This window comes from Chroicocephalus ridibundus, chromosome 7, assembly GCF_963924245.1.
Source record: "Chroicocephalus ridibundus chromosome 7, bChrRid1.1, whole genome shotgun sequence".
Classification (NCBI taxonomy): Eukaryota; Metazoa; Chordata; class Aves; order Charadriiformes; family Laridae; genus Chroicocephalus; species Chroicocephalus ridibundus.
Window position 1 is genome coordinate 24639202 of NC_086290.1, and position 25066 is coordinate 24664267.

General features: G+C 39.7%; 1 protein-coding gene across 8 annotated transcripts in view; it reads left to right on the plus strand.

The window, feature by feature from the left end:
• MYO3B (myosin IIIB) overlaps positions 1-24452 on the plus strand; it is a 209054-nt gene extending 184602 nt beyond the window's left edge. For 7 of the 8 annotated variants that reach the window (XM_063341942.1, XM_063341945.1, XM_063341948.1 and 4 more), the window contains 3 exons: positions 21428-21534; positions 21909-21955; positions 23272-24452. In XM_063341942.1, coding sequence (XP_063198012.1) covers positions 21428-21534; positions 21909-21955; positions 23272-23407 — 290 coding nt within the window. In that variant the 3' untranslated portion in view covers positions 23408-24452. Of the gene's footprint in view, positions 1-21301; positions 21535-21908; positions 21956-23271 lie in introns of those variants that run through there. The other variant, XR_010072054.1, reaches the window with a different exon arrangement.
• The last annotated feature ends 614 nt before the right edge of the window (positions 24453-25066 follow it).

The following is a 25066-nucleotide window of genomic DNA, read 5'->3' on the forward strand; positions in this document are numbered from 1 at the left end:
GCTGGAAAATTAAAACATAGAAATATTTCATCAGATCCTTCATCCAGTCTTGAAGCAATTTTGAAATGTTAACTGAAAAAAAAAAAATCTATCTGCCTTGAAGCATTTTTTACATCAAACATTCCATGAAAATATTTTCCTCAAACTCTTTAAGTATTTCCAAATATTAAATGAGAGATGACTTTTCCAAGTATTGGTGATGGTCTAATGCAGCTAGTGTCAAGTTCGCATATTATTTTTTAAAACAAAAAAGTAGTGTAAACATTACCGTTGGGGGGAGACTGGCAGGCATCACTCTTGTCACCAGCACAGGCTGACACATTGCTGATGCTGATTGACGTTCTGATAGAGGTGCCACAGACACTGAATAAACAGAGGGAGTGTCTGTTGGTAAGTGTTTTGACTGGCAGAAACAAGCACTAAAGAGAGACAAAAAAATAACATAGTGAGTAGTTTTGGAGATAAATATACAGGAGTTATCATTTCTTCCCTCCCATACCATTCCCTCCTCAGCCCTATCTTGGTTTAGCTTTTGAAGTGGTTTCTAGTAGATGTGGAGAAGCCTTCACTGCCCTTTTCAGAGCTGGGGAAGAGCAAGCGGTGGTGATTGGAAGAGGGATGATCATTTTTTCCCTTCAAGACAGGATGATTTCCCAAAGAAGGAAGACTTGTCATTCCTGTAGCATAGCGTGTATAGTAACTGTGTGGATATATTTAGGATGTACTGTTGGCTCTGTATCTATCAGGTAATAAAACTCAGCTTGGATCAGCATTAAGGTTAGCTTAGTGTCTTCTAGAAACTTACTGGGCAGAAGTTTATTCTGGGAGTTTATTGTGGTTCTGGGCCTAAAAACTTTCTTTGTATCCGTCCTTGTCTTTTGTAGTTTAGTCAAGTACTTCTTAATCTTTGCCTATAGCCTTAAAGGACCTCTGCTGCTTTTAGTGGGGGAATTGGACATCTGAAGCCCATCATGTCCATCTCTGAGTTTATGACAGCTTTATAACTGTCTTCCAGGAATAAAATTAAAAAGCATTCTGGAGGATGCACTTCTACTTAGAGCTGGAATGAGTAGAGCTGGATTGAGAAGATGCTCATCCCAGAGCACACACTGCTTCCCTAGGATGGTGCCTGTCTTTCCTTAGGATTATGGTTTCCAATCCGGTTACGAGATAAGGTCAGTCTCTCAACAGCTCCAGCTGCGTCTGAAGAGGCTTCTCTTGTAGTAGAAATTCCTTCTGAAAGCCAGGGTTGTAAAACACCTCATGTTTAGAGGTCTGCATGCTGGGCTCCAGTGTTTGCTGTAGAACAGCGCCGTTGGGACAGCACTATTGAGCTGAGTCAGCTGGGCAGCTAAAGTAGTAAAGCAGAATCTCAGAGTCAACTCCAGTAATACTCAAGAACAAAAGCTCATTCAAAGCAGAGCTTGACACAACCGTCTTGTCCATACGCAGCCAGATCTTTTGTAGCACACGCGCTCGTTTTATTGGCAATTTTTGCAACTTCCCTAAAGCCAGGACACTCAGTACAGACACATCTGAATTTTTCTGCCTTTGAGAAAACCAACTTCCAGAAGTCTGTGACAACTAGTTAGTAGCCATGTGTGTGATACCAGTATTACTGACCATTTGTAGAAGCCAACGTGTACCAGCCATAGTGTGAGAGTCTTTTCAGAAATCTCTGAGCATAAAAGAGGTTTTTGAATGTTGAAGTCTTGAAGGGCCCAGGAGGTTTGGGTGTTACGTGCAGAGGATATTGTAGCTGGTGTCTGTTACTGGGCGATGTTTTTGCCAGATGTAGCACGCTGCCAATTTCCAGACCAGCAGCTCAGAGAAGCATCCTGCAGTTTCTTCAAACTCCTCAGCTTGTGCATGGGCACTGCAGCATGCCACTGTGTACATTTAGGTTTATCGATTTGTGGAGGATGAAATGCGTAACCATACCAGTTCCCCAGAAACTTCTCTTAATGCAAACTTTGTCGTAAAAAGTAAAGAACAAAGGTATCCTTCAGGAATGCAGGAAATAATGAGCCTGTGCTTTATGTATTCACAGCTAAGGGAAAATAAAACTAGAAAATTTGGGTTGGTTTCAGTGTATTGCTTTAGCTCCCTTGACCTGCCAATTTGGGGACAAAGGCTTTTCTGCCTTTATTCCCATTTCACAGCAGGATTTCTGCTAAATGAACTTTTTTAATGAGTTGATTAATCTCATTTCATATCTGCTACACTTTTTACCTGTCTCTGATACCAGTCATGAACATACCTTTTAAATCCCTCTCCCTGTTGATGGACTTCAGCTGAGCTGAAGAATCTAGACATCTCACAGGTCATTTTTCAGTGGAGGTGCCAGTTACTGCAGTGTTACTCCCTCCAATGTTCACAGGTCATTACTGTTACTACCAACACATCTGGGTAAAACACAAAATCATCTTTTCTTTTTTTAATCTGACTTACATATCAGCCAGCTCAGTTGCATGATCTAGTCAAAACAGGAGGAGGAGAATCAGCGGCAGAGGACATTGTCTGCTGAATTTGGCTGAATGTGTAAAGATAGTCCTAGTAGCCTAGGACCCACATCTACAAAATGCAAAGGTGCCGCTTCCTAACAGCCAGGCTGGTGAGGGCATGGTATTTAACACAAATTTTAAAAAACATGAACAAGAACTCAAATATATAACTTTTTAGCAACCTATAATTTCAAAACTATTCGTATACAAAACAATTAGATCAATGAATACAGCTAATTATTGGCTCCTGAAACAGACTAGAGATGATGACAAATAAGCAAATTAAAAAACAGCTTAAATGACCTATAAAATGGCCATTGATCTGTACTTTAATGAGCAGGCAAATAGCAGTATATGTCATCTTTGGAGCATCTGAGGTTTTGGAACATCCCATCAAGAAGGAGTGCAAGAATAAGGATTGTGAGAAAAGTTTCCCTCTCGTGTATGAACAGACGTATTGCAGTGCAATGTTATATCCATAAGGGTCAGTGATGAAAACCGCAAGTGTGTAGTTTAGCTCTAGGTAGCCTGGCTTTCCAGAGCTGTGAGGACTCGACAGAACTGTGGCCATGTCAGTATCTCCAGGTAACCTAGGCAGTTGCCCGTCCTTGAGTTGACCCTGTTGAGTAATGCAGCCACCCAAAATGTGCCAAAATTCCAATAATTATTATTATATCACAATTTACTTCAGAGCATTTAGAGATGAGACACTTCCATTGCTGGATAGGTGTTTGACCACTTGTGTTTAGCACACTTACAAAATCTGCTCTGTAAGAGCATAAAAACTGTTGTTAGATTTTGCAGGCCTTTTCCTCTCCCACTCCCTCATCCAGGGACTGGCGAACTGCATAGAAATTATGAGTGGAAATCACGTATCTCAAAAAACTAAGGGCTGTAAAGGCATCACCTAAAACTGCTGCAGAACGTAAAGGCGTGCCCTGGAGCCCTGGGCATGCCTTATCAGCACCAACATGCAGCTTTCTATATACAAAACTTATAAAGCAACTCTAGCCTATTCTGCTGTCCTACCATGATTCACAAAGCTGAGCACGTGCCCTCTTTACTGTGGAGCACCCTGCGGGGAAAGCATTCCCTGAGCAGACTTGACCAGGGAGAAGAGATGAGGATGAACCTTTGGATCAGCAATTATAAATACCCAGAAAAGGATCAAAAAACTTTACCAGTGCTGCTCAAATCCAGGGGTACAACTGCAGAGAAGTTGCTTCATAGCCATATCTCCTGTCTGTGTATGGAGGGCAGATTTTATTCCTTTCTTCAGTCCTCACAGGCAAATCCCAGTTACTTGGAATTTGTTCAGGAGAAGGGTGAATTTTACCCTGAAGGAATTAGGAAGCATTATAGATTCAACATATGGGACCATATGTCATTGTATTGTTTCCAAATGTTTCTTTTTGAGCGTTTTCCCTCCATTGCGGACAGCTTATTTCACCACACATTGTCTAGAGAAGAAGGGAGTTTCATATTCCCGTTTCTTTCATTAAGCCACTATTAAAGCTATATCAATTTCGTAATACTGTTTGTCAACATTATTTCATCCTTTGTTCCAAACATGCACACCATAAGTGTGGTTTCAGGCAAGTGCTTTGAATATGTTGTCCAGGCACTGGCAAAGGCAATGGCAGAACTAGAGGATACAAGCAGAGATGGTCCTAAACCATCCCTAATCCAAAATACTCCACTTAGTTATAAAGGCTGTTCACAATCAAACCAAGCATTTCGCTTGAGCCTTAATAGAGGGAAACCAGCACTGATGGTTGAATGTGAGTCTAATTAAACTAAATTGAAGATGGGTGGATTCCGCTGTCCTTGCTATGCAGATCAATATCCTCGTGTAATGTAAATTGAGCTGCTCTGTATCTCCCTCTTTTGCTGTGATTTTTCTGCTCCAGCCCTGGAGAAGAGCTCTGGTGTCCAGTGACATCTGTTCTAAATCATGTTTTGGAAAAAATGTAAATACAGAAAACTTGAGGTCAGGCCTAGACAAAGCGCTGGGCTAGCTCCCAAGGCCTCTCTGCATCTGGGATTGTTTGATGTCAGGAAGGCCCTCCACAATCAGAGCCATCAGTGATGATGGCGAAAAGAGACCCTTCAGATGAGGCTTTCCATGGATTTGTTAAAAGGCATTGGAAGCATGAAAGTCTTTTGCAGAGCTCCCTATCTATAAAAATGTGTGGCTGGCTGGGTGCTGACCTCCTCTGAAAAGGAGGGTGTGCTGGGCTGGGGAGCACAGGGGCTTCACCTTGTCCAAATGAGCGGAGTATTGGGGTAGATGGCTCCAACCCCAGCCACTCTCACACTCGTTGTGTTTTTCATGCTTAGTTTTTATTTGTGTCTAATTCTGACAGTGTCAGACTGTCTGTCTGCGCAGGCCTGCATAGTTCCTGGACCTTTACTTTATCAGAATTGCCAGATTTGACTTGGTCAAAGTTTCGCTGAGCAATAATGCGTTCTCGTCAGTCTAGTTGAAGGCAACATTGCAGAAGCAAGTGCTGAAGGCTGCATTCATAAAGGAGTTGGAGTGCCTGAAAGAGTCTACTGAAACATGCACGGCTGGCATCAGCAGACCTTAGATTCACAGTTATGCTAGAAAATTGCCCTAGACATGGGATAGCTAACCTCTTGGTCTCTGTAAGCTCAGTAGAGCTGCTTTTTGTTTTCCTGCTCTGGGGCCTAAGATCTTTTGGCACATCTTCTGGGCATTCTTGTTTCCCTAAGACCAATAACCGTGAAAATCGAGCTCTGTTGGAAAAGCAACTGGGAAGCAGAGAAACCAGTTTTAAAATGTGGAGTTGGCATACATTTTACATTTTTATCGAGTGTGTATTTACCAATTAGCCAGCAGCCTGAGCCAGTGGATTTAATGAACTTCGTGTGATTTATGCATAGCTTTTATTAATTGTGCCAATAGGGATAAACGCTGGATACAAATAGATGCAGATGTCTCACTTCTTTAAAGAATACTATTTCTTGTCATTAAACTGTTTTATTTTTAACTACTCTACATGTTGGAAAGTGATAATTTCATACCTTCCATACTACTGTCCTTGCAAAGGTAAGGCTCAAAACTTTCACCAACCCATATTTTCGCTGGCCTGGGCTACGCTCGAGGCTGATACAGAAGTTCAGAGGAGAAAGCATTTTCTCCTTCTCCCCTTTCTCCCATCAGTGGAATGTACATTAAATAGTAAGTAGGCCACGGAAACAGAGAGCATGTGAATGACTTGAGATCCTGGTAATTTGAGCAGTCAGAGGAAAAGGGGGCCAGCACCTGGCTTTCAATCTCTGTTTCAATGAATATTTAACTACTTTATGCAAAGTGGGACGCTTTCAACAAATGAGGCTGAGAGAAACCTACCTAAGAATATTTTCTAGCCCAGCAGTTAGGTTACTCTCCTGAGAAGCGTGATGTTTGGGTTCAAGTCCCTGTACCGAATCAGTTAAAGGAGGTGTTTGAAGCTACATCTTTCACAACCTAAGAACATGGCCTAATCACTGAGTTTTTGGATATCAGGGGTGGCAGCACTACCTCCTCTGTTTTGGGAAAGGAGTCCCCTTGTGACAAAATCAAAATGTTTTGTTTTTGAGATGCCAGAATGAATTGTTTCAACATCTCTGAAGTTTTTTCATGTTATTTCAGCTGAAACTGTTAGCTAATATGACCTGAATTCACCAAAAAGTTTCTGTTGCCCTAAAATTCCAGTATTAGTGAAGAAATAATTGAATAAAAAAGAAGCTTGACTAACTTCTAACTCAGGTGCAGTTACAGTTGTCTGGTCATGGCACTTCCTGAAGAGGGCCCATTAGTGGCTCCCTGTTACAGTTTTTATTGGGATGCTTCTCTTCCACGTAGGTAGAAATGCCTCCCCTATAGAAATAAGGAGGGCTGTGATCTTGAGTACCCAGAACTGAAGCAGATGTAAACTACCCTGGCGCGGCATGCTAATGGCCAAGAAGTAGGAACACCTTTCAAAATTTGTAAGCGTTTTCACCCATTAAACACCATTCGGAGCTTATACAACTAAATACTAGGCTATTTTGGAAGATAAAACCCCTTATGCACATTGGCAAGTCTAGTGAGATCGTTTTATTGACTTACTGTGCTACTTTAATAGTTTCTCATGTTCAAATGCTAGTAATCTAGAATACACTTTTTGATACCATCAAAAAAACCCCAAGCATAGGCTCCTCTTGTGGTGTCATTGACTCTTTGTTTTCCCATTGAGTATTGACAAGCACATTTTTCTGATGGATGCTAAGTTAAGCTTCCAATCCCTGGAGGTGTTCAAGGCCAGGCTGGATAAGGCTTTGAGCAGCCTAGTCTAGTGGGAGGTGTCCCTGCCCAGCGCAGGGGGTTGGAACTAGATGACCTTTAAGGGTCCTTCCAACCTGAAACATTCTGTGATTCTGTGATTAAATTGCCATCATTCTGCTTTTACTAGATGTTAAAAATATAGCTGGATGCCATCTTAGCTACACGTGGCAGCAACAGAGCACTTTTTATCCACAAGTTTGCCATGAGTTCTTTAAAGGGATAAGAAAAGTGCGGTTGCAGGCAGGATTCCTGGTTTTGTTCCTTTGGTTCTACGTGAAGTACAAGCTTTGCCTTCTCTTCAGTGATGTGATACGTGATAGGACATGAAACATTTACTTCTGTTCTACATCTGTTCTGATGGCTTCATCATCCACAAATAAAACTAGAGAAGGTAATCAGGTGTGTGCTCGCAGCTCCTTGGTCTCCTTGAACCCTCTCCTCCAGTGCTGTTTCAGTACAAGGATGAACTCTGATGGGTTCAGCCTCCTTCCTGTGGGCCCAGGTTCACAGCAAGTGTTTGGGGACTCAAGTCTTTCTTGAATAGTGGCACAAGCTACTGCTGTTTCCGTGTGTAAGAGGAGCAATAAATCATGTAGCTTTTCATAATATGATTGACTGTCTCTTCCCCTGTGTTCGTTGAGCTCCAGTGAAATAAGTAATGATGATGTTTAGAATGTCATCATTAGACATCTGAATTTAACACTTCAGCAGAGGCAACTGGGAAATTCATCCCTCACAAGACCGGTGTTACAAATTCTCTGTGTGTTCAGACTGTTACCCTAGTCCTGGCTGTCTGCAGCCATGGGGGAAAGAGAAAGAAGGACGACCGTAATGAGGCCATTAGCCCTTTGCTGGCGCTGTCAGGTGCTACAGACACCTTCTCGTCACAGGGCACGCAGCAGCTGTGAAGCCTGCCCACTGGCATCCTACTCGGCAAGGCTTTGTTTTGAAACACAGCGACTAGAGCCCTCTTTCTCTAAAAAATAAATACACCAAACCCACAAAGCTAAGACTTCATATGCCAAAACAGTGACCTGAGGTGTTTTGTATCTCCACATAAACTTTCCAGATCAAGTCCTAATAGCAGAGACACACGCAGAATGCCAAAAAAGTGTGATAAGTGTAGTTAACCTCTACTGTATATTTTAGAAATAAAAATAAGGATTTATGGTTCTGTGTAAATAATGTTGCCCTTTTTGTACTGTGGATTGTTCTGAACAAAATGATGTCAACATAATGATGAAAGAACAGGAATTTGTTTTGAACAAATACATGTTATTGGTTGACAGTAATAAAAAGGGATGAATCACTAAATAATAACATATATTTTAAATAATATTCGTCCCGTCTTACAAGGCCTTACATGATCTATTATTATGCAGGGGCATAATGCATTGACTTCATGTAGATTGCTGGCACGAGTGAGCGTTTGCAGTAAAAACTGAAAATCTTGTTTTGCTGTACATGGTGTTTTCTTCGAGAAAATTGCATCTTCAGAGAAGAAAAAATATCTTTGGCACCTCATTTTTTTGTGGCTGCTTTTTGAAGTTACAAATAATGCAAAATCACCTAATCAAAAATGAAATGCGTGACGAGAGGGAGATAATTTCCTGCCACTCTACCTTGTGAAAGCAAACAATGAACTGTAACTTATGGTCCACAAGTCATGTTTCTTTGCTTTTTGCTATATTATAATTTAAATATTTTTTTTGAAAATTATAATTTTATGGGCCTCTTTGAAGTGATTTATGTGTTTTGTGCATTATTTGGAAACATAAATTTTTGCAGATTATCTTCAGTTTGCCTCTGTCCACCCACCAGTTTCATATCCAGTTAATTTAGACAATGCTGAGCAGCTACATGTGGAATTGATACTTTCCATGAACGCAAAGGTTATTTTTGCGCTTATTTTATTGAAGAACCTAATAGAAGAATTTTTCACCAAAGATTAGCTTAAGTACTCCTACATACTATTGTGTGTTTGTAGAAAGTTCTCGTTTGTAGAAAGGCTCTTGATTATCTCTGAATTAAAACAGTTGCGTGAGATAATTCAAGTATTGTGTGGCTAGAGTGAGTGCTGAACTTTTAAAATGTATTGTATCTTCTACAAATGAAGAGAAATGCATATTTCTCTCTGCCCATAGCCTTTTATTTCATTGGGCCTTTTGATAATCAAAATAATTAAGAGAGCCCTTTCTAAGGGAAGAGTTTAAAATTCTGTTATACATTTCCATTTTAATCATATTTCTCTAAACTGTATTAATATCAATGTGGTTTTCTGATACTTTCCATTTTTTCCCTGGTATTCATATGCTTAGTGTTGGGGCTGGCTTCAGAGGAACTAATTCTAGAAGTGAAGGTATGCATTAATGTTAGCATTTTCAGGATATGAGCCTTTCTGCTGGGGACAGGATATTGTCATTATTACTATGGCATTACTTCAATAGGAAAATTTGATGAATGCGTTCACAGCAGTAAAACTGATTTTTAGGTTTTGTCTCCATGGGAAAGTTAGTATAGAATAAGCCATAATAGAAATTTATGATACAGCGACTCAGCGCATGCCAGTGCTTTGCAAAGCTGCTCAAGCTAGATGTGAATCAGACCCTGGAGGCGGTATAGCTGGATGAGTGCAGTGCAGTGCGGTGCCGTGTCTAAGCTAATTAGTCCTACCGAGAAGCAGGATGACTTATGTTAATATGGTCATACTTCTCAGCTATCCGAAGCAGATAAATCGGAAGTGGGATTCCGTGGCAATAGGTACGCTTGCAATGCACTAGTTTATTCATGTTGTAACTCTGTGTGGTCCTTTGTAGGTCATTCACACAAGGAATTAGTGCATGGTAACTAATAGAGTGTTAATTCATAATGTTGCGTGCTCTGCAATAACCACAGACCCAAGTACGGAATCAGGACACAAATAGAATTTGATCACAAGCTATTCTGTAGGGATATATTATTCAATTACCAGCCAAGAATCTAGTACAGAGTTGTAAGAAATAAGTTGGAAAAAAAATAAATTAAAGATCTATAGTAGTTCAGAGGTGGAAAACATGTCCAAATCAACTCCCCCCAAAAATTTCTGAAATCACTTAGTCTGTATTTTCTGGATTGACAAGAAGCTCCACGTACCTACACTAACATACCATGAAGGAGCCTGATTTACCAGAAGGGGTGAGCTGTGGTGGTTTAAAAATCAGCCCTCCTAGTGCTTCAGTTTGAACCCTGAAATGACCACTCACTTTGGTAAAAGAAGGGTTTGTTAAGCTCTGAGGAATAAAATGTCATCAAAGTCACTAGAATTAGTCACGTATTTATGAGAAAAATAAAAAATCCAACTAATTCTGTAGCATTTACCAATTTAAAATGTGACACTCAAGTACAAAGACTGTGTTCAGAGGGGAATATAATACACTGAGCTAACGTACTGATGCAAGCTGTGCCCTGTCAAGAAAGGTGATTTCAGAACAAAACAACATATTGTCACATAAACAAGTCACTGTAATATCGGAAAGTCAACTCACTTTATTTGTACATGTGCGCATATGTGTATGTCTTCCTCTGCTCCCACGAGCTGAAGTCTGCCAAACTTTTCTTTGAAGGCTTTTAGGAAGGACTGGATGAAAAGTATACATATTCGATGTGTTTTGCACTCCCCAAACTCTTACAGCAGGCGGTCTGGCTAGGTATCATGAAATACGTAGCCTAAAATTGCTTTATTAGGATTGAGATACCTCTGTTGAAATTCTTTGCAGACCTCCCTCAGTTTTCTTTAAACATCTTTTCTACATTTTCTGAATACACTTTGCTACTACTTGAAGCTCCCATCTACCTTTTCAGGATGAAAGTTGATGAACTACACCTCTGGAAATAATGACCCCGTATTTTTATACATGTCTAGCATTCTACCATGAGATTCATAGTGTAAGTTGTCAATAAAAAGGTTGTAATTTGGATTTGGAAGGAGGTAAATCCAGGATACAGACATCTTTAAAGCCTGAAGGTTTTTTCTAGTTCCTAGTTATTTTTCCAACTCTGTCACTGACTGAATAGTTTGCTCATGCTTCTTCAGTTTCAAAATATTCCCTCAGAATTTACTGGCCTGAGTTTGATTTGTAGATCACTTGTGCACCATCGCTAATTGTAGGTCTAACGTTAGGAGTCCCAGAAGCAATTAACAACCCCTTAAAGGAATGTATCACTGTAGCACGTACGTCAGCAGTGTTAGTTTCCTTTGTCTAGCCAAGATACCTTCTCTACTTCCAACATTTACAAATGGCAGGCTAAACCACTGTAGCAACACTGGGAAGCCAATATCTAACTAGTGGCATTTTTGCAGGCTTCAGTCAAGCTTTCTTTAATACTTCCTTTAAAAGTTACTGTTGCCAAATACCTTGAATTCAGAAAAAAACTTCTTTCTTAATGAAGAAATCTACTGAGAGTTTTATCTTGGGCTTCTACCATTTATTCTTTGAAATATATGCTGAATCTGCTACACTCAAATTTGAGATACTAGTTGTATCAATATGGACCCATGGTTTCAAGCCTTTAGATATGCAAATTGTGTTTCTGTAACGAACAAAACCTTAGAGACCATGCTGTTGTGGTTCCACAGAGCCTTTATTGCGCCTCATCATTATGCTAAATTAATACAAATTTCCTGTGTGTCCAGAATTCAAAGTCAATCAAGTGGCTTAATCTCTGAGGGTATGGGATAAAAATGCTATTATTACAGCTTGGAAGAAGGTGAGGGATTACCTTTAAAAGCATCCAGGCTATATGCTAGGACAGCAACTCTGAAACACAGGCCCGTTCTGAATCACATCTTAACTGAGTGTGAACTTACAGATTGCCTCCTGCCCTGCTTTGGATTGCACAAACTCCCCACATTTGGATGATGCATTTTTGGCAACTTCAGTAGTTGGCTCTGTAGAGAAGCCGTATTAGAAAGGTATTTGTGATTTGTTACTGTTCTCTAATGCACTGAATGTTTTGACTTTTTATTTTTAAAAGTTAATCGCTGTGTTTACTTTTTATGTTTGTTTCATCTTTTTCCCCATATGCTTTGCTTTTCTTAGCTAGAATCCACGAGATGAACGAGTGCCAAATGTCCAGTGAGTTTTCTGAGGCATATTAGCACATGATATGCAGCTCTTGAGATCCACAATCTGCAGTTTAAAAAGTTGTGCGTTAGCGGGTCCAAAAGTACTCTGGAGAATCTCTAAAATTGATGATACTGTCATGATATTTGGGATTTGTACTTTAAAGTTGCCAAAGCTATTTAATCAATCAGATTGACTAAATCATCATCATAATTCTTCTTTGAAGGAATAGCTGTCATCTTATTGTGCAGATGTAATAATGAATGGCTCCATTGTTGATGCCATGTTTGTGAGGATTTTTTTGATATCTTTTCTTTCTGAGCAATATTGAAAATTTCTTATTCTTCCAATGTGAGATGTGGTTTTACTTTGGAAGGCAGGGAAGGACAAAATAGTCACCTGAGGTTTTTTCTAAACCTGTTTTCTTTAACTTTACTAAATAAATAAACTGCATTTCCACGCTGAGTCCCAACCATGACACAGTGCTGATGGGACAAGCTTGCATCGTGGCAAGCCTCTGGGTGCACAGTGCCTGTGTAGGTGTCCCAGTGTTTCTGCTTCAAGAATAGCACCTCAGAGGACTACCTACAGAGAATGGAAAACGGGGCATGTCCAAAGAATTGAAGAATGCCTGGGTTTCCTTTGTATTCGTCTTTGCATTGGGTTTCTACTTCTGCCTTCCAGAAGCTCAGGCTGATCTGGTGCAGTGCTAACAAAAAGGTAAACGTAACACAATTGTCCTGCCATAAGCAGTTAAAGTTGATCTTGAAATGATCTTTGCATTGAAGACTCTGATATGCACCTTGTGAGGAGTTACCTCAACCTTAGGGTCAGGTGTCTCCTGGGGATTTGGCCTGCTTGAATGTATTTTAAGTGGGTTTCTTTCCTGATCATTTGAATGCTAGCAACATCACCCAAAAAAAAGCCCAAAAAACAAAAGATAAGACAGAGCATTTCCAGTCCAATCCAAGTCTGTTTGGCCTAATTTCCTCTCTCTGACAGTAAGTAAGAGCAAAAGCCTAGGGTATAGTACAAAAGTAGGGCAAGCAGAGATATTTGCCCAAAACACTCTCCAGCCTAGTATGGTTTGTGGCTCAGGGATTTCCCGATCCGGAAGTGATCTCTTTGTATTTAATTGCTCTCAGTAGGTTTTTCCCCTGCGAAATTCTTCATTCTTCATTGTATTGATTATACAGCATTGCTCAAACAGCAAGAGAGATATCACTTACCTCACACGATAATGTAAGATAGCTATTTTTTTTATCACCTGGTGGCTATTGGATTAAGCAGGTCTTCTAAAACCAGGCAATACACTGCGATATGTAGTAATTCCAGCATACCTGGAATGTCCTGGTTTTCATGAGTAACTGTCTCTTCTGAAGAGTTCTCAAGAATTAACCAGAAAGCAGTTTCCACAACCGCCTTGGGCCAAGTTTAAGAAGGGGAAGAAAAATAATCATTGGTTTAAGTTTTCTTCATTGTCCAGAAGTAGTTTCTGCCATTCAGGATGGTTTGGCATGATTTATTCCCTGGAGTTAAAGTTGTAGCTGTGCAAGCCTCTTGGGCTTTGACTGGCTAGTTGACTAGTTGGCACACGTCTGGAACCCACTATTAGATGTTATTACATGCGGGGCGTATGAGGGGTTGTGTATATTCAACACATATAGGGAGACATGTCTTCAGGACCGTACTTGTAGAAGCATGCTGTTTGCTGACAGGTTTGAATCTTCCCCATGTTAGTCACTGACAGTTTAGTTCTTTGGTGTGCTTTGTTTAATCTCTGCCTTTTGCCTCTACAGTTAAATCACTCACAATAGAAACTGAAAGAACTGACAAATACTGAAAGATCAGAATTGTGTTGGAAGGGAAAAAACCCAACAAAAGACAAGATTCTAACTATTTATGGATCTTGTTTCCCAACAAAGTGTACCTAAAAGCCATTGTCTCAGGGTTCAGAGACAGCTAAATGATTGATTTCACATAAAATATTTGTTGTTCTAATTACAGTATCATCTGGGTCATTGGCAACAAACAGATGCAAAAACAGCCTTTACATACCATCTTGAAAAACTTATGATTTGCTTAGTGTGCTGTATAATCTAAAGCATATGGCTTTGCATAGAACTGCAGTATCCAAAATGAAGCTGTAAGTAATGAATCACTGGGTGGAAGAAAATGCATTGCTTCTGTTACGAGTTCTTTCAGTGTGTGTATTCAAATGGTTCTGTTTAGGGTTATAAACAAAAGGCTATACTTACAGCTTTAGCAGTGTGTTACAGATTCTGGGATGCACATGACATCAAAGAGGCTACACTAATTTCCCTAGCAGTCTATGGCTCTTGGCTCTATGAGCACACTCCATCTGAATAAACAGAATTCTAGTTCACCACAGTTGTGTGGGGGATCCGAGGTGATCATGAAGCTTGATTTTGTTTTATTTTAAATCTTTCTATTATAGGGCTTTTTACCCCTCCAGATTCTGTGTTTTCAGTGAATCTGGTTACTACATTTGGAGCTATAGACTACAAAGCACTTGACACTGAAAATAGTTACATCTAACTTATTATTCTTACCTACCGAATCCAAGTAAGAGCTTTGAGTACACTGGAGTTGCAGGATTTGCTAAGGATTAATCACTCTTTCTAAGCATTAATATATATTTTTTAAAGTAGGTAATGTCCTTTCACTTAGCAACACTTATGTGAAGCTCCAGTAAGATATTTTGTGAGAGTTAGCAAGGGCTGAGGCCTTGTAACTCCTCAAAGGACATCTGATTTATCGTTCTTCCCATGCTTGCTTGTCACTAGCAGCATGAAGAGCACCAGCCCCTATAAATATTCCTGGACACTCTTCTGTAGAGGAAGGGATTGAGGGAATTTAGTGGCAAGAATGGTGTCCATCATACTATATCTCATTATATCAACAGAATGGATGGCCTTATTGAACATTTGCAGAGCTCTGAAGCTACTACTAGGTAAGCATGAAGTATCCTGGAGAGAATTACAATTGTTAATAGTATTAAATATGCCAATATGCCTCCAGGCTCCTGTTGTCACTCGATTAATCAAATCCTCTGATGCCAGAACTTAGGTTCTATTGCTTCACCGTTAATGGTTGTTTATTCCCTTTTCTTCTCTTCCTTAGTTTCTCAGGATCTTACTTGATTGTTTCATTTTTTGTCTTTTTCCCATCCATTTCTCTTTCCTCTAGTTTTCTCTTTCGCCTCTCATTAACCTCAGAAGGGAAAAGAAGATATTAGAGACATACCTTGTTACTCAAGTCACCAAGTAGCTTTGCTCTTTATTCTCTCCTACCCTATGTTGTCTCTTGGTGTGGTTTTGCCTGTACTGAGATTAAAATCTTCCAGAGATGGTATGTTTATTTTCTATCAGCCTCCAGCATTTTTGCAGAACTACCATAACGTAATTAAATTTATAGTATATAGCATAGACCTGATAACTTCATTATTCCCGAATGAAGCTACAGATTATTCTACAGTACTTGTTCTGTGAAGCCTCTTACAGCTGTTATCCTGCCCTTGTTTCTGATGCATTTATAGCTGGTAGCATTTAACAGGCAGCGTACAAACACTCTTGTGATGTGGGCCTCGTATCTCTTAATGTGTGCTCATACCAAAGTCACGCTGACCGCAGTTTAGTACAGGGATGCATACATGTTTGTATGAACACTCATGGCCAAACAGCATTGGTTGCCCTTTTTAAATCTCTCTTTTTTTTTTTTAAAGAAAGCTGAAATAATGAAAATCATAAAGCATAGTTCATTTAAAGCATTTTTTGCTGTATAAGTGACATTCCGTCACTGCCATTTAACACTGATGTGAGTGGGACCAGAATCGCTAGCCCCTCGAGTCCTCTGCTTGAACAGACTTGTATGGAACAGAAGAAAATGTAGCTGTTCCTTGAAATCAACATGCCGCACATAATTATCCACTTAGCATCCAGTCCAGGAGGAGGATGTATATTATCGTTGTCTGTGAGGTCATTTCTGCATTTGCCCAAGACTTCAAGAGAAAAAGTGAAGTTAACTTGCTGCCTTGAAAAATGGTTCAAAACTGGAAAAGCTTGAAAACATCAAAATACATATAAATTATCAAAGGAGAACAAAGACGAGTTTTTCCACAAAAGTCTTCTCCCCAGGCTATAACAATGCTTTACATAGGCATGATCAATATATCCAGGCTTGAGAACCAAAGTCTTTTGGAATAAATTAGACTGGCAGGAAAAGAAACAAACAAAGAACAAATTAACATGATTTTAAACATTGCTTAAATTTTCATGAATGTAGACCTTGAGATGTTATGATGAGATCCCATGAGTCTGTGCTAATATTTGCTTATAATTAAGGGTTGCACTTTCATGTTTCATCTGATATTATAGATTGGAAATCAGCCACATGCTTACTATTTTTCTTGGTCATACTGACTTATCTACTTTATTTGCTTACACTGTTGCTAATATATATGATCCTCTAAATGGCCCCATTACCTTTCCTTTAGCAGGCTGCCCCTTCTTGTACACTAAATCTCCCCGTCTGACTAATTAGAGAATAACTACCCTTCCTGCGATATTAGGTGTCTGTTCACCTATAAGAGAAAAAGAGACAAGACTAACCCCTTCCAAACCTGAGTAAATGGCTTCAGAAGGAACATAAGCATACTCAGCTCCACCCTGCAATGTGTGTTGCTGTGGATGGAGTCCCTTCGGCAAGGGAATCGGCCACGCAGCCTGCTTTGTGGCACGGACGTATTGGCAAAGATCCCTTCTGTGCATTCCTTGCTAAAAGTACGATGTCATCCAGAGTTTAGAGCCCCCTCTGTGCTGCACCAACCTTAAAAGAATCTGACTCACATCAGTGAATTTTATAAGTTCCAAATGCAGTTGTAGCTGCCTCAACACCATTTTCTCTGCTGAATTTTCCATATAAGAAAAATTAGCGATGTTTGGCAAAGTCATCAGCACCAAGGGGGTTTTGAAGCAAGGGTGTAATCACAAACAGTTTATGAAGATCCTAGATTCATTTCAGAGAGCAAAATCTGATGATTCTCAATTCCTCTGAAGAGTGTGCCCAGTGCCTGTCCGCAAGTTTTCAATACCAAGGTAAGCAAGACAAACAGGACATCTAAGATGAGATGTTCACTGAATATCAAGTGAAATCATCTGCCTCATGGGAAGTCATTAGAAAATTACATTTTTGCAGGTACTCTTTTGAAAGTATTGGTCGGGACGCAAATCCTAGATGCAAAAGTCCTTGTGTTAGTGCTAAAGAGCATTTTAAAGTCTTTCATTAAACCTGGTAGTTTGTGCATTTCTGAAACAGTCCTTTGCAGTTTATGGAAAGCATAGATTTTTAAACAGAAAAATCCATCTAAATAAGATATGGCATAAGAAATGTGCTAATCATCTCCAAGCCAAGAGTTGTCATAAAAAGTGTTGTTATGATGGATGTGATGGCAAATTGAAGAAAAACGTTTCCATTTCAGCCATCAGAAACCGGAGGAAGAAATACATGAAAATTCAGAGGTGAAAGTATATCCCAGAAATCAAAAGATCAATACAAAATCTTCTGCAGATTGACACTCAGGGTAAAAATCACATTAGAGAAATGGATTGATATTAAGCTAGAAGTGACCTGTGTCGTATCTTGAAGAGTTTTTAACTGTAGCTTGGGTCAAAACATACCTTTCCTAGAAGCTTCTAATCTCAACGCGAGTTTCCATCATACTGCTAAATATTTTTTTTGTCCTGACTGACTGCTTTTGCCATGTGCTGTATTTCTGGTCTGAAATTTTCTTCCACTTCTGACCATTAGACAATTCAGACGTTTGTTTCTGAAGGTGAAAACCCTCCACCTTCTCTACAGTTTAGACTTGCTTCAAATCACCTCTTAACCTTCCTTTGAAAAAATTGAAATAGAACGGTCTTTTTAAATTTCTCATTGTATGGCATGTTTTCCAGATTTCAGATTGTTCTTATTCTCAAAACATTCTGCACTTTATAGCTCCCACTTTAAAATAATTCCGCACTCAACACTAAAGCTGTTTTCCTGTTTCTGTTGAGTAGTCCTCTGCTTTGTACCCGGTCTGCTTCATATTCAGCTGAATATCCAAGATGATTCCCAACTCTCTCCTGGAGACACTGCTTTCTAATTATGCAATTCCCAATCCTGAAAAACGTAACTTGAATGTTTGACTTTGCATTTAGTTGAAAAAAACAGATCTTTTTAGTCTGTCTGAGCACTGCAAGGTCCTGGTCTATTGGCTTGGGCTCTTACGTACCAGAGAAATAAAAAGGGTAACCAATAGTTATGGGGATTTGTAATGGACGAGTAAACAGAAACCCCAGCTGTTTGTTTACTTATAAATACTGTGTACTCCAACAGATTTACCCATTTGCCGGTTTCCAATTCCTTTCCTTTCTAATTCCTTCCTGTAAGCAACATCAATTTTGTAGTAGCTTTAGGGAAGCATCCACATGAGCCTGCTCACCCCCGTCTATCAGCCTCTCTGGGTTCCAGTGGGGAGAGGAGGAGGCTGGCCAGAACCTCAGCTGCCCTACACTTGCTAGATCAGCTGACGTAATGCACTCGGCAGAAGGTGTTTTGCCTACTCTGTGTTATTTCTGCGCTGCAGTAAGGAATTTACTAATAAAGAAATTGTAACATAAGGATATTCTACTCTTAGAGTTGCAAAGCAAAGGTTTTCTTCCAGACAAAAGGGAGGCAGATCTCTTAACAAAATGGTGCTAAAGGACAACCTGAAGGAAGAGCGTGTGCGCTCTCCCTCATCTGGTCTCTAAACTTGTAGTAAACTCGGGAGCCTGGATGTGCCAGAGGCACTTGGCGCAATTTGGGTGCGTTGTAGACAATACCCTGTTAATGATACCGGTGCTGCTGTTACTGCCATTAAAATGACAAGTGACTTTTTTCTTATTGGTGGCTTTAAGATTGTCATCAAAGCAAAATATTTTAGAACAGCATTTAAAATGCCTATTCAACTGCTGAGTGTTGAGCACATGTTAATACTGTTTTCTCCAGATATGGTAGTTTATGATAAATGTTACCAGATTTTTCACTGTTCATGTAGTATGCTACTAAACACTAAGACAAATGGGCCCACTGAAAGGGTATTTCCTTTGGAGGACACAAGCTGCAGACCACCCATAGAATACACAGAAATAATTAAGTGTCAGGATAAAAAACTAGAGGAAAATATGAGTGTTTCAGAATCCTAATGAATAAAAGACATTTAAAAAAAAAAAACACTGTACACGTAGGTGTTTTGAAAAAATAACATTAAGGCCACAAAAGCATTTGAGGGAAAGGTAAAAAGAATACCCCATCATATTATTGTACTGCTTGAAAATCTATAAATATTTGTATGCTGTGGTTTTACTTCTGGCAAGGTGTGTGAGAGGTGTGTGAAATTCTGCAGAACTGTGAGGACCTGAGTCTTTATTCATACCAGCCTCTTGCCAGGCTAAAAAAATTATTTGAGGAGAGGTATTGGAGAACTACATTGCTGTAAAAAGGAACTCGTACGGCCTTGCAACTGAAAACATTGCTTGCAAAAATTGCAGACCCTGCTGTTGTGAGACAGAAAGCTCTGAGATCAATTTGAGTAACTTTTAGACCAGAGAGAGAGTAGAATATAGTTATGGCAGGTCTTCCGCAAAACTTCCAGAGACTTCAGAGAGAACAAAATTGCACCTATGTCCTATCTAAATGTTAGAGAAAAAGCTTTCCAAAGACACGGGTGTTACTTGGGCAGCCAATTTCCCCAGAAGTATTTTCTGGACCAGCTTCTGCCTTGTCTGGTTTTATACAATACAGGTAAGTAGCAAAGGTTCGGGCTCAGCCATCACAATCTCTTTAGCAAAAACATAAAGGTTTACTGAACTTGAAAGTATAAAGCATTGAAGCTTTGGGCATTAAATTAGCAAGCAGCATGAATGTATTATTCAAATGTTATTTTGTATTACTGGAGAAATGTAACCTTTCTCTATAAAACTGTTTTTGAATTTTAGACCCAGCGCTGCAGTCGGTTCCCTGGTGGCCGTTTAACCCACCGTCCCTCCCAGGTGGTGTGAGGGGACATGACAGTTGGCACGAAACAAGGGTCCTCCCACACAGGCATTGCAGTCCCACACTGAGAGGAAACGAATATCTTTCAAATTTCACTGTTGAGAGGGGGAAAGACAGTGAACGAGAGAAAAATCTCCCAGAACGGTCAGGCATTTAGCTGAAAAGGCCAAAGTTCAGCCACCTCCTCTGCCTCACTCAGTAATTGCAGAAAAGTACAATAGGTGCAGACTGTAAACCTGGGTGTATAATAAACCTCCTTTGTAATATTATCTGCTCCTTAAGGCCAGATCTTACAAATGGATCTGTGAGATTAGAGCCCTGCATCCTCACAAGCCATATTGACTTCAGTTTTGAAGTGTTTAAAGGAACTCGTGTGCTACTTGATCTTTGTGCTGGTCTTTTGTATCGGAGCAAGTTTCCCATGCAGTATGGAATGCAAATGTGATAAGATGTATATTTTTCCTTCAGTGCCACCAAAAACTGGTCTTATTCATACTGTCACGAAAATATTTTTTAACAGGGAGATACCAGAAAAGTCAAAGGTATTGGGAGAATTATATGAAAAGTAAATGACCTTTCCTTACCCCCCCCCCCACCTCCCCCCCCCCCCGCAGTGTCTTTTAGTAACCTGATTTATCCTGAAAATAGTTGTTCTGGTAATCTAGAGGATGTGCCACAGAAAACGCCTGGTAAAATAGAGTACAGCACACTATAATGTCTTTTTTTCTTAATAAGAAAAAAAAAAAGGAATAAAAAGGCTGTTAGTTCTTTTCAGAATCCACCCCTTCTGAAATACTTCCTTCATCTTTAAACTCTGCTTTCCAGATGACTTTAAGCAACTGTTACTTTGCAGCACATCACAAATTATATTAAGAAAGCCTAATTCCAAACCGGTCCGACTACTCTGATTAAACAGAGAGCCGTGTCAAGAAGGTAGTCTTTTTGTATAATAAAAATGATGATAATAGACTAAGTCTCATCAGTCAAGGGGCTTTATTACTGTCTACTGTAGAAAAACGGTTTTGCTGCTGCTGAATGATATATCCCTAGCTAGTCACAATATACCTCATTTCCTGCTTAGATAACAGAAGATACTATGATAAAGTGTGAAAGGAATGAGGAGCTGTGTGATATAGACGTATGGAAGAATAAAAAATGTTATAAAAGTAAAAATGAAGTTCTGCTTTAAAAACTTGTGTTTGAACTAAGTTTCAAAAGAGAAAACAAAGATCCCCAATTTTCTGTGTGCTTACTTTGGATAGGACAGACTTGCTAATAAATCCAGGACCAAATAGGACAGAAGAAAAGACTGTTTACAGACTAAAATACTCCAAGTCGTTCACAGCACCTGGCACAGCTTAAAACTAAATTGTGTTATCTTACTGAAGGTTCAGAAAACTGTCTTGAACAGAAGCTGAGAACACCTCGTCGACGATGTCAGCAGCCCAAAACGCTGAATAGCCCTGAGGACAACATGTACTATAACCAGTTAAATGTGAGTTCAAAGTGGCAATAAAGCTGTTTTACTGGCTTTGTTTCCAGTTAATAATTCTGTTATTAATACCTGTTTCAGCCCCTCCAGCCCCACCCCCACGTTCTTCTGCTCTCGTCTTGAACATGTGCTTATGCTCTTTATCTGTTGCTTTCATGTCAGGATGTCTGCCTTCACGGTGAATAATTGATGTGGTTTATCAAAGACGAGCAAGATGCATGCTTCATCAGGCTCACTTGAGCCCTTTGATCAAAAAAATTATGCTGTGACTTCTGATATTATCAGCATCTGCTTGCATTCAACACAAAATCACTTTGAATTAAAAATTAACGACTTGCTGCTTTGCTTTGACTGTGTGTTCTTGGCCCTCTCCACAGGGAACTCTAGAATATCAAGGGAGCAAGAGGAAGCCAAGAAAACTTGGGTAAATATCTATCTTCTTAGTTCTAAGCAACTGTAAACAGAAGAAGTCCTTTGTGATATTACAGAATATGCAAAACTTTCTAGAGAGGTTTCTAAAAATAAACAATTAACATATTTCTGTGCATTGACATTGGACATTTTCTGCAGAAGCAAATATAAAACTTCCATGTACTGCTGTCTGCAGCCACTAGAACTGATTACCACAAAATATTCTCCACAGCTCTCTCTGAGTACTACTACTACAGAAAAAAAAAATAGCTTTCTTCGTGTTTTTAAGTGCGTTTAGCACTGGTGAAAGGTGCCAGACGAAGGGCATTGAAACTGAAGTTCTCTGACCTAGAACACGGGCAGAAGCCTCATCTCTGCAGCACCACGCTCGCAATGGGCTTCAGCCCTCCCGGGGGGGCACGTTGTAAGAGCTGGCAGAGAGGCCCCTCAGCCCAAAAGGGGGTTGCTCCTTCTCTGTCGAACTGCATCCATTCTCACTGTCGCACGAGCGGTTATCACCTGGTGATAGGTAGAAATCACTGAAAACGATTTACAAAAGCCAGGTTGGCTCCTACGCAAGTGCCAAAATATCTCATTGACTGGTCACGTGGACCAGAGAGAACTGATGGATGCTTGGTCTTGCAAATGCATCTACTCCAAAAATACACAAGAACTTTCTGTATTATTTCCTCTGGTTTTAATTAATCTTCTGAATGTAATTGTATGAATAGCAGGTCTTTGAGTCAAGGTTAAACCCCAAAATTTTGCATGACTCTGCAAGATTCGGTTTATTTATTTCCCTAGTTTAAAAAAGTCTGTATTCCTGTTTGAGGAATAAAAATACTAACATGGGACTGCAGTGCTCATCATACATCACAGGAAAAATGAAAGCCCCTTGATGTCAATAGGGCTTTTCCCAAAAATTGGTGATGTGGTCTTTGGCTCATATTCACGGCAAATTCATCAGCTGAAATACGTTATCAAAATCATACCCTACTTGTGGAGCACATACAGATAAAAAAGCCACATGGCTCAAATGAAATGCCCGTTTGACGCAAATAGTTGCTCTATCATTGTGTACACCCAAACTGAAAGACTATATTGCATTTCACTGATCCTCAGAACCATTCAGACTATAATCATAAAAAAGTAATAGCAAAGTAAAAGTATGTATAAAAGCTATGTCTTTCTCATCAAATCATCCCCCCTTTTTTTTCCTTTCTTATATTAGCACCCTCCATTTTCACATCCAAGGAGAAGTTTCTATTTCTGAAGATATTGACAGAACTCATTTTTTAAATTAATAAATGTTGTTTGTTTTCTTTCAAGCCAAATCAAAGTGCTTGATGGAGAGGATGAGTATTACAAATCATTGTCAGCTGTTGAATCTATCGCTGAAGATGACAGCTTTCTCGGTTCCCCATCTCCTCCTTCTTCAAGAGGTGTGTCTTTTGCTCAAAGCTGAACCTCACTTACTCTATTGACTAATACTGGTAAGGGTATTTTCATGCCGGTAATCCCATCAAGCTAACTTCGTGCACGTGTGTTTATGTAATATATTAAAAAATACAATTTCAGTAACTTTCACTAAATTAGACCTGGTTTTGCAGCTGCAAATTGTCCCGTTTAACTGTATTTCTATAAGCAATTCCAGTAAAGGGGAGCAGCACTACCTGTATCTGTTGATGTTGGTAAAAGACACATTTCTTTAGCAGCAAGGTTGGTTTATACATTTCTGACCCCTTCTTCCCTGCTCCCCCCGGCTGCTGTTCCCACCCTGTGCCATCCCTTCTGTTGTGCTGGCACAACTGCTGGTAGAGCTGTGTGAAAAATAAGATCAAGGAACTGAACTGGATTAAAAGACCTCTGTACTGAAAATTTTTCATTTGGGGTGAAAATGTTTTGTATTTCATTAGACTGATATTAAATGTCATGCTTTATAACTTTCTGTGCAGTGTATGGCTTTTAACATGACAAAAATGTACAGAGTAAAATTATCTAAAAGAATAATCGTGTCTCAATTTACCTTGTAAATATTTTTCTTCTAAAGTATTAGTTTACCGTAAGTTTAACTTGAAGAATTATTCCAAATATAAGAAGAAAATAATTTGAAAGTGAACTTTTCACACACTGCTTCATATTGCCCTTGCGACTGAACCCATCATTATGACTCGTTATCCATGCAAATATTTAATTTCTTTCCTAACCTGTATCTCTGGACTCTGGTGATTCCTACATTTCCACAGCCCTCTTGTATGTAGCAGGAAAAAAAAAAGTCACCTGCAAAGTTTTCTACTTGCTTTTCATTTTCTTTCCAAAGAAACAATATGTAACTTTCTATGGAACGCTGCGGTGCTTTGCTAGTAACCGTTTCTGTGACAGAAGCTGGCTATTTCATCCTACTCTTTACTTTCTGTTTCTGAGCCACGGTTTTGATCTGTGACAATTCTTTGCTTCTTTTCCATACAAGCGCCTGTCAAAAACTTTTGGAAAGAAAACGTTCACATGTGTATCGCCTTACAAATTTGCTCAAAATTATTATTTTGGGATTTTCGAGAAACCACGCTGATTAAATGTGACCATGCATTATATAGATCTAATTGTGGTGCTTGTTTTTATCTCCCCCTCCAATGGGTTTACTCTGATCTGTGCTAACAAACCTTCTTCCTTGTGGAGGTGCAGTTCACACCTGCTCCTTAAGCTACTGAATTTCTTACTATCTATCAGGGTTCACTGGCACCGTCTTTTTGACCACAGGACAAGGAAAGATGGCATGGCAAATGAGACCCAAGTGCAGGCAGGGAATCCCTAAGCCAGAATAGGGTTTGAAAGGAGAAGAGGTAATGAAACAGTTCAGCAAAAGCTTTGTCTCTCCTAATAAACACAGAAATTAAGTCAGGCAGGGCTGAGAGGATGAGAGAAGGATTCGGCTGTTCCAGGAAGAACAATCCTTCACCCAAAACGTGACAGAAGGTTGAAACTAAAAGTTAAAATCCTGACGGAGATTGGAGTCCTTCAGTTCACTGCTCATTCTCCTCTGCTGTACATCTGGTTAGATGTACTTTAAAGGCACGTTAGAGCCTTTAAAAGTTAGGGACTCCTTAAACAACGGAGAATTGGTGAG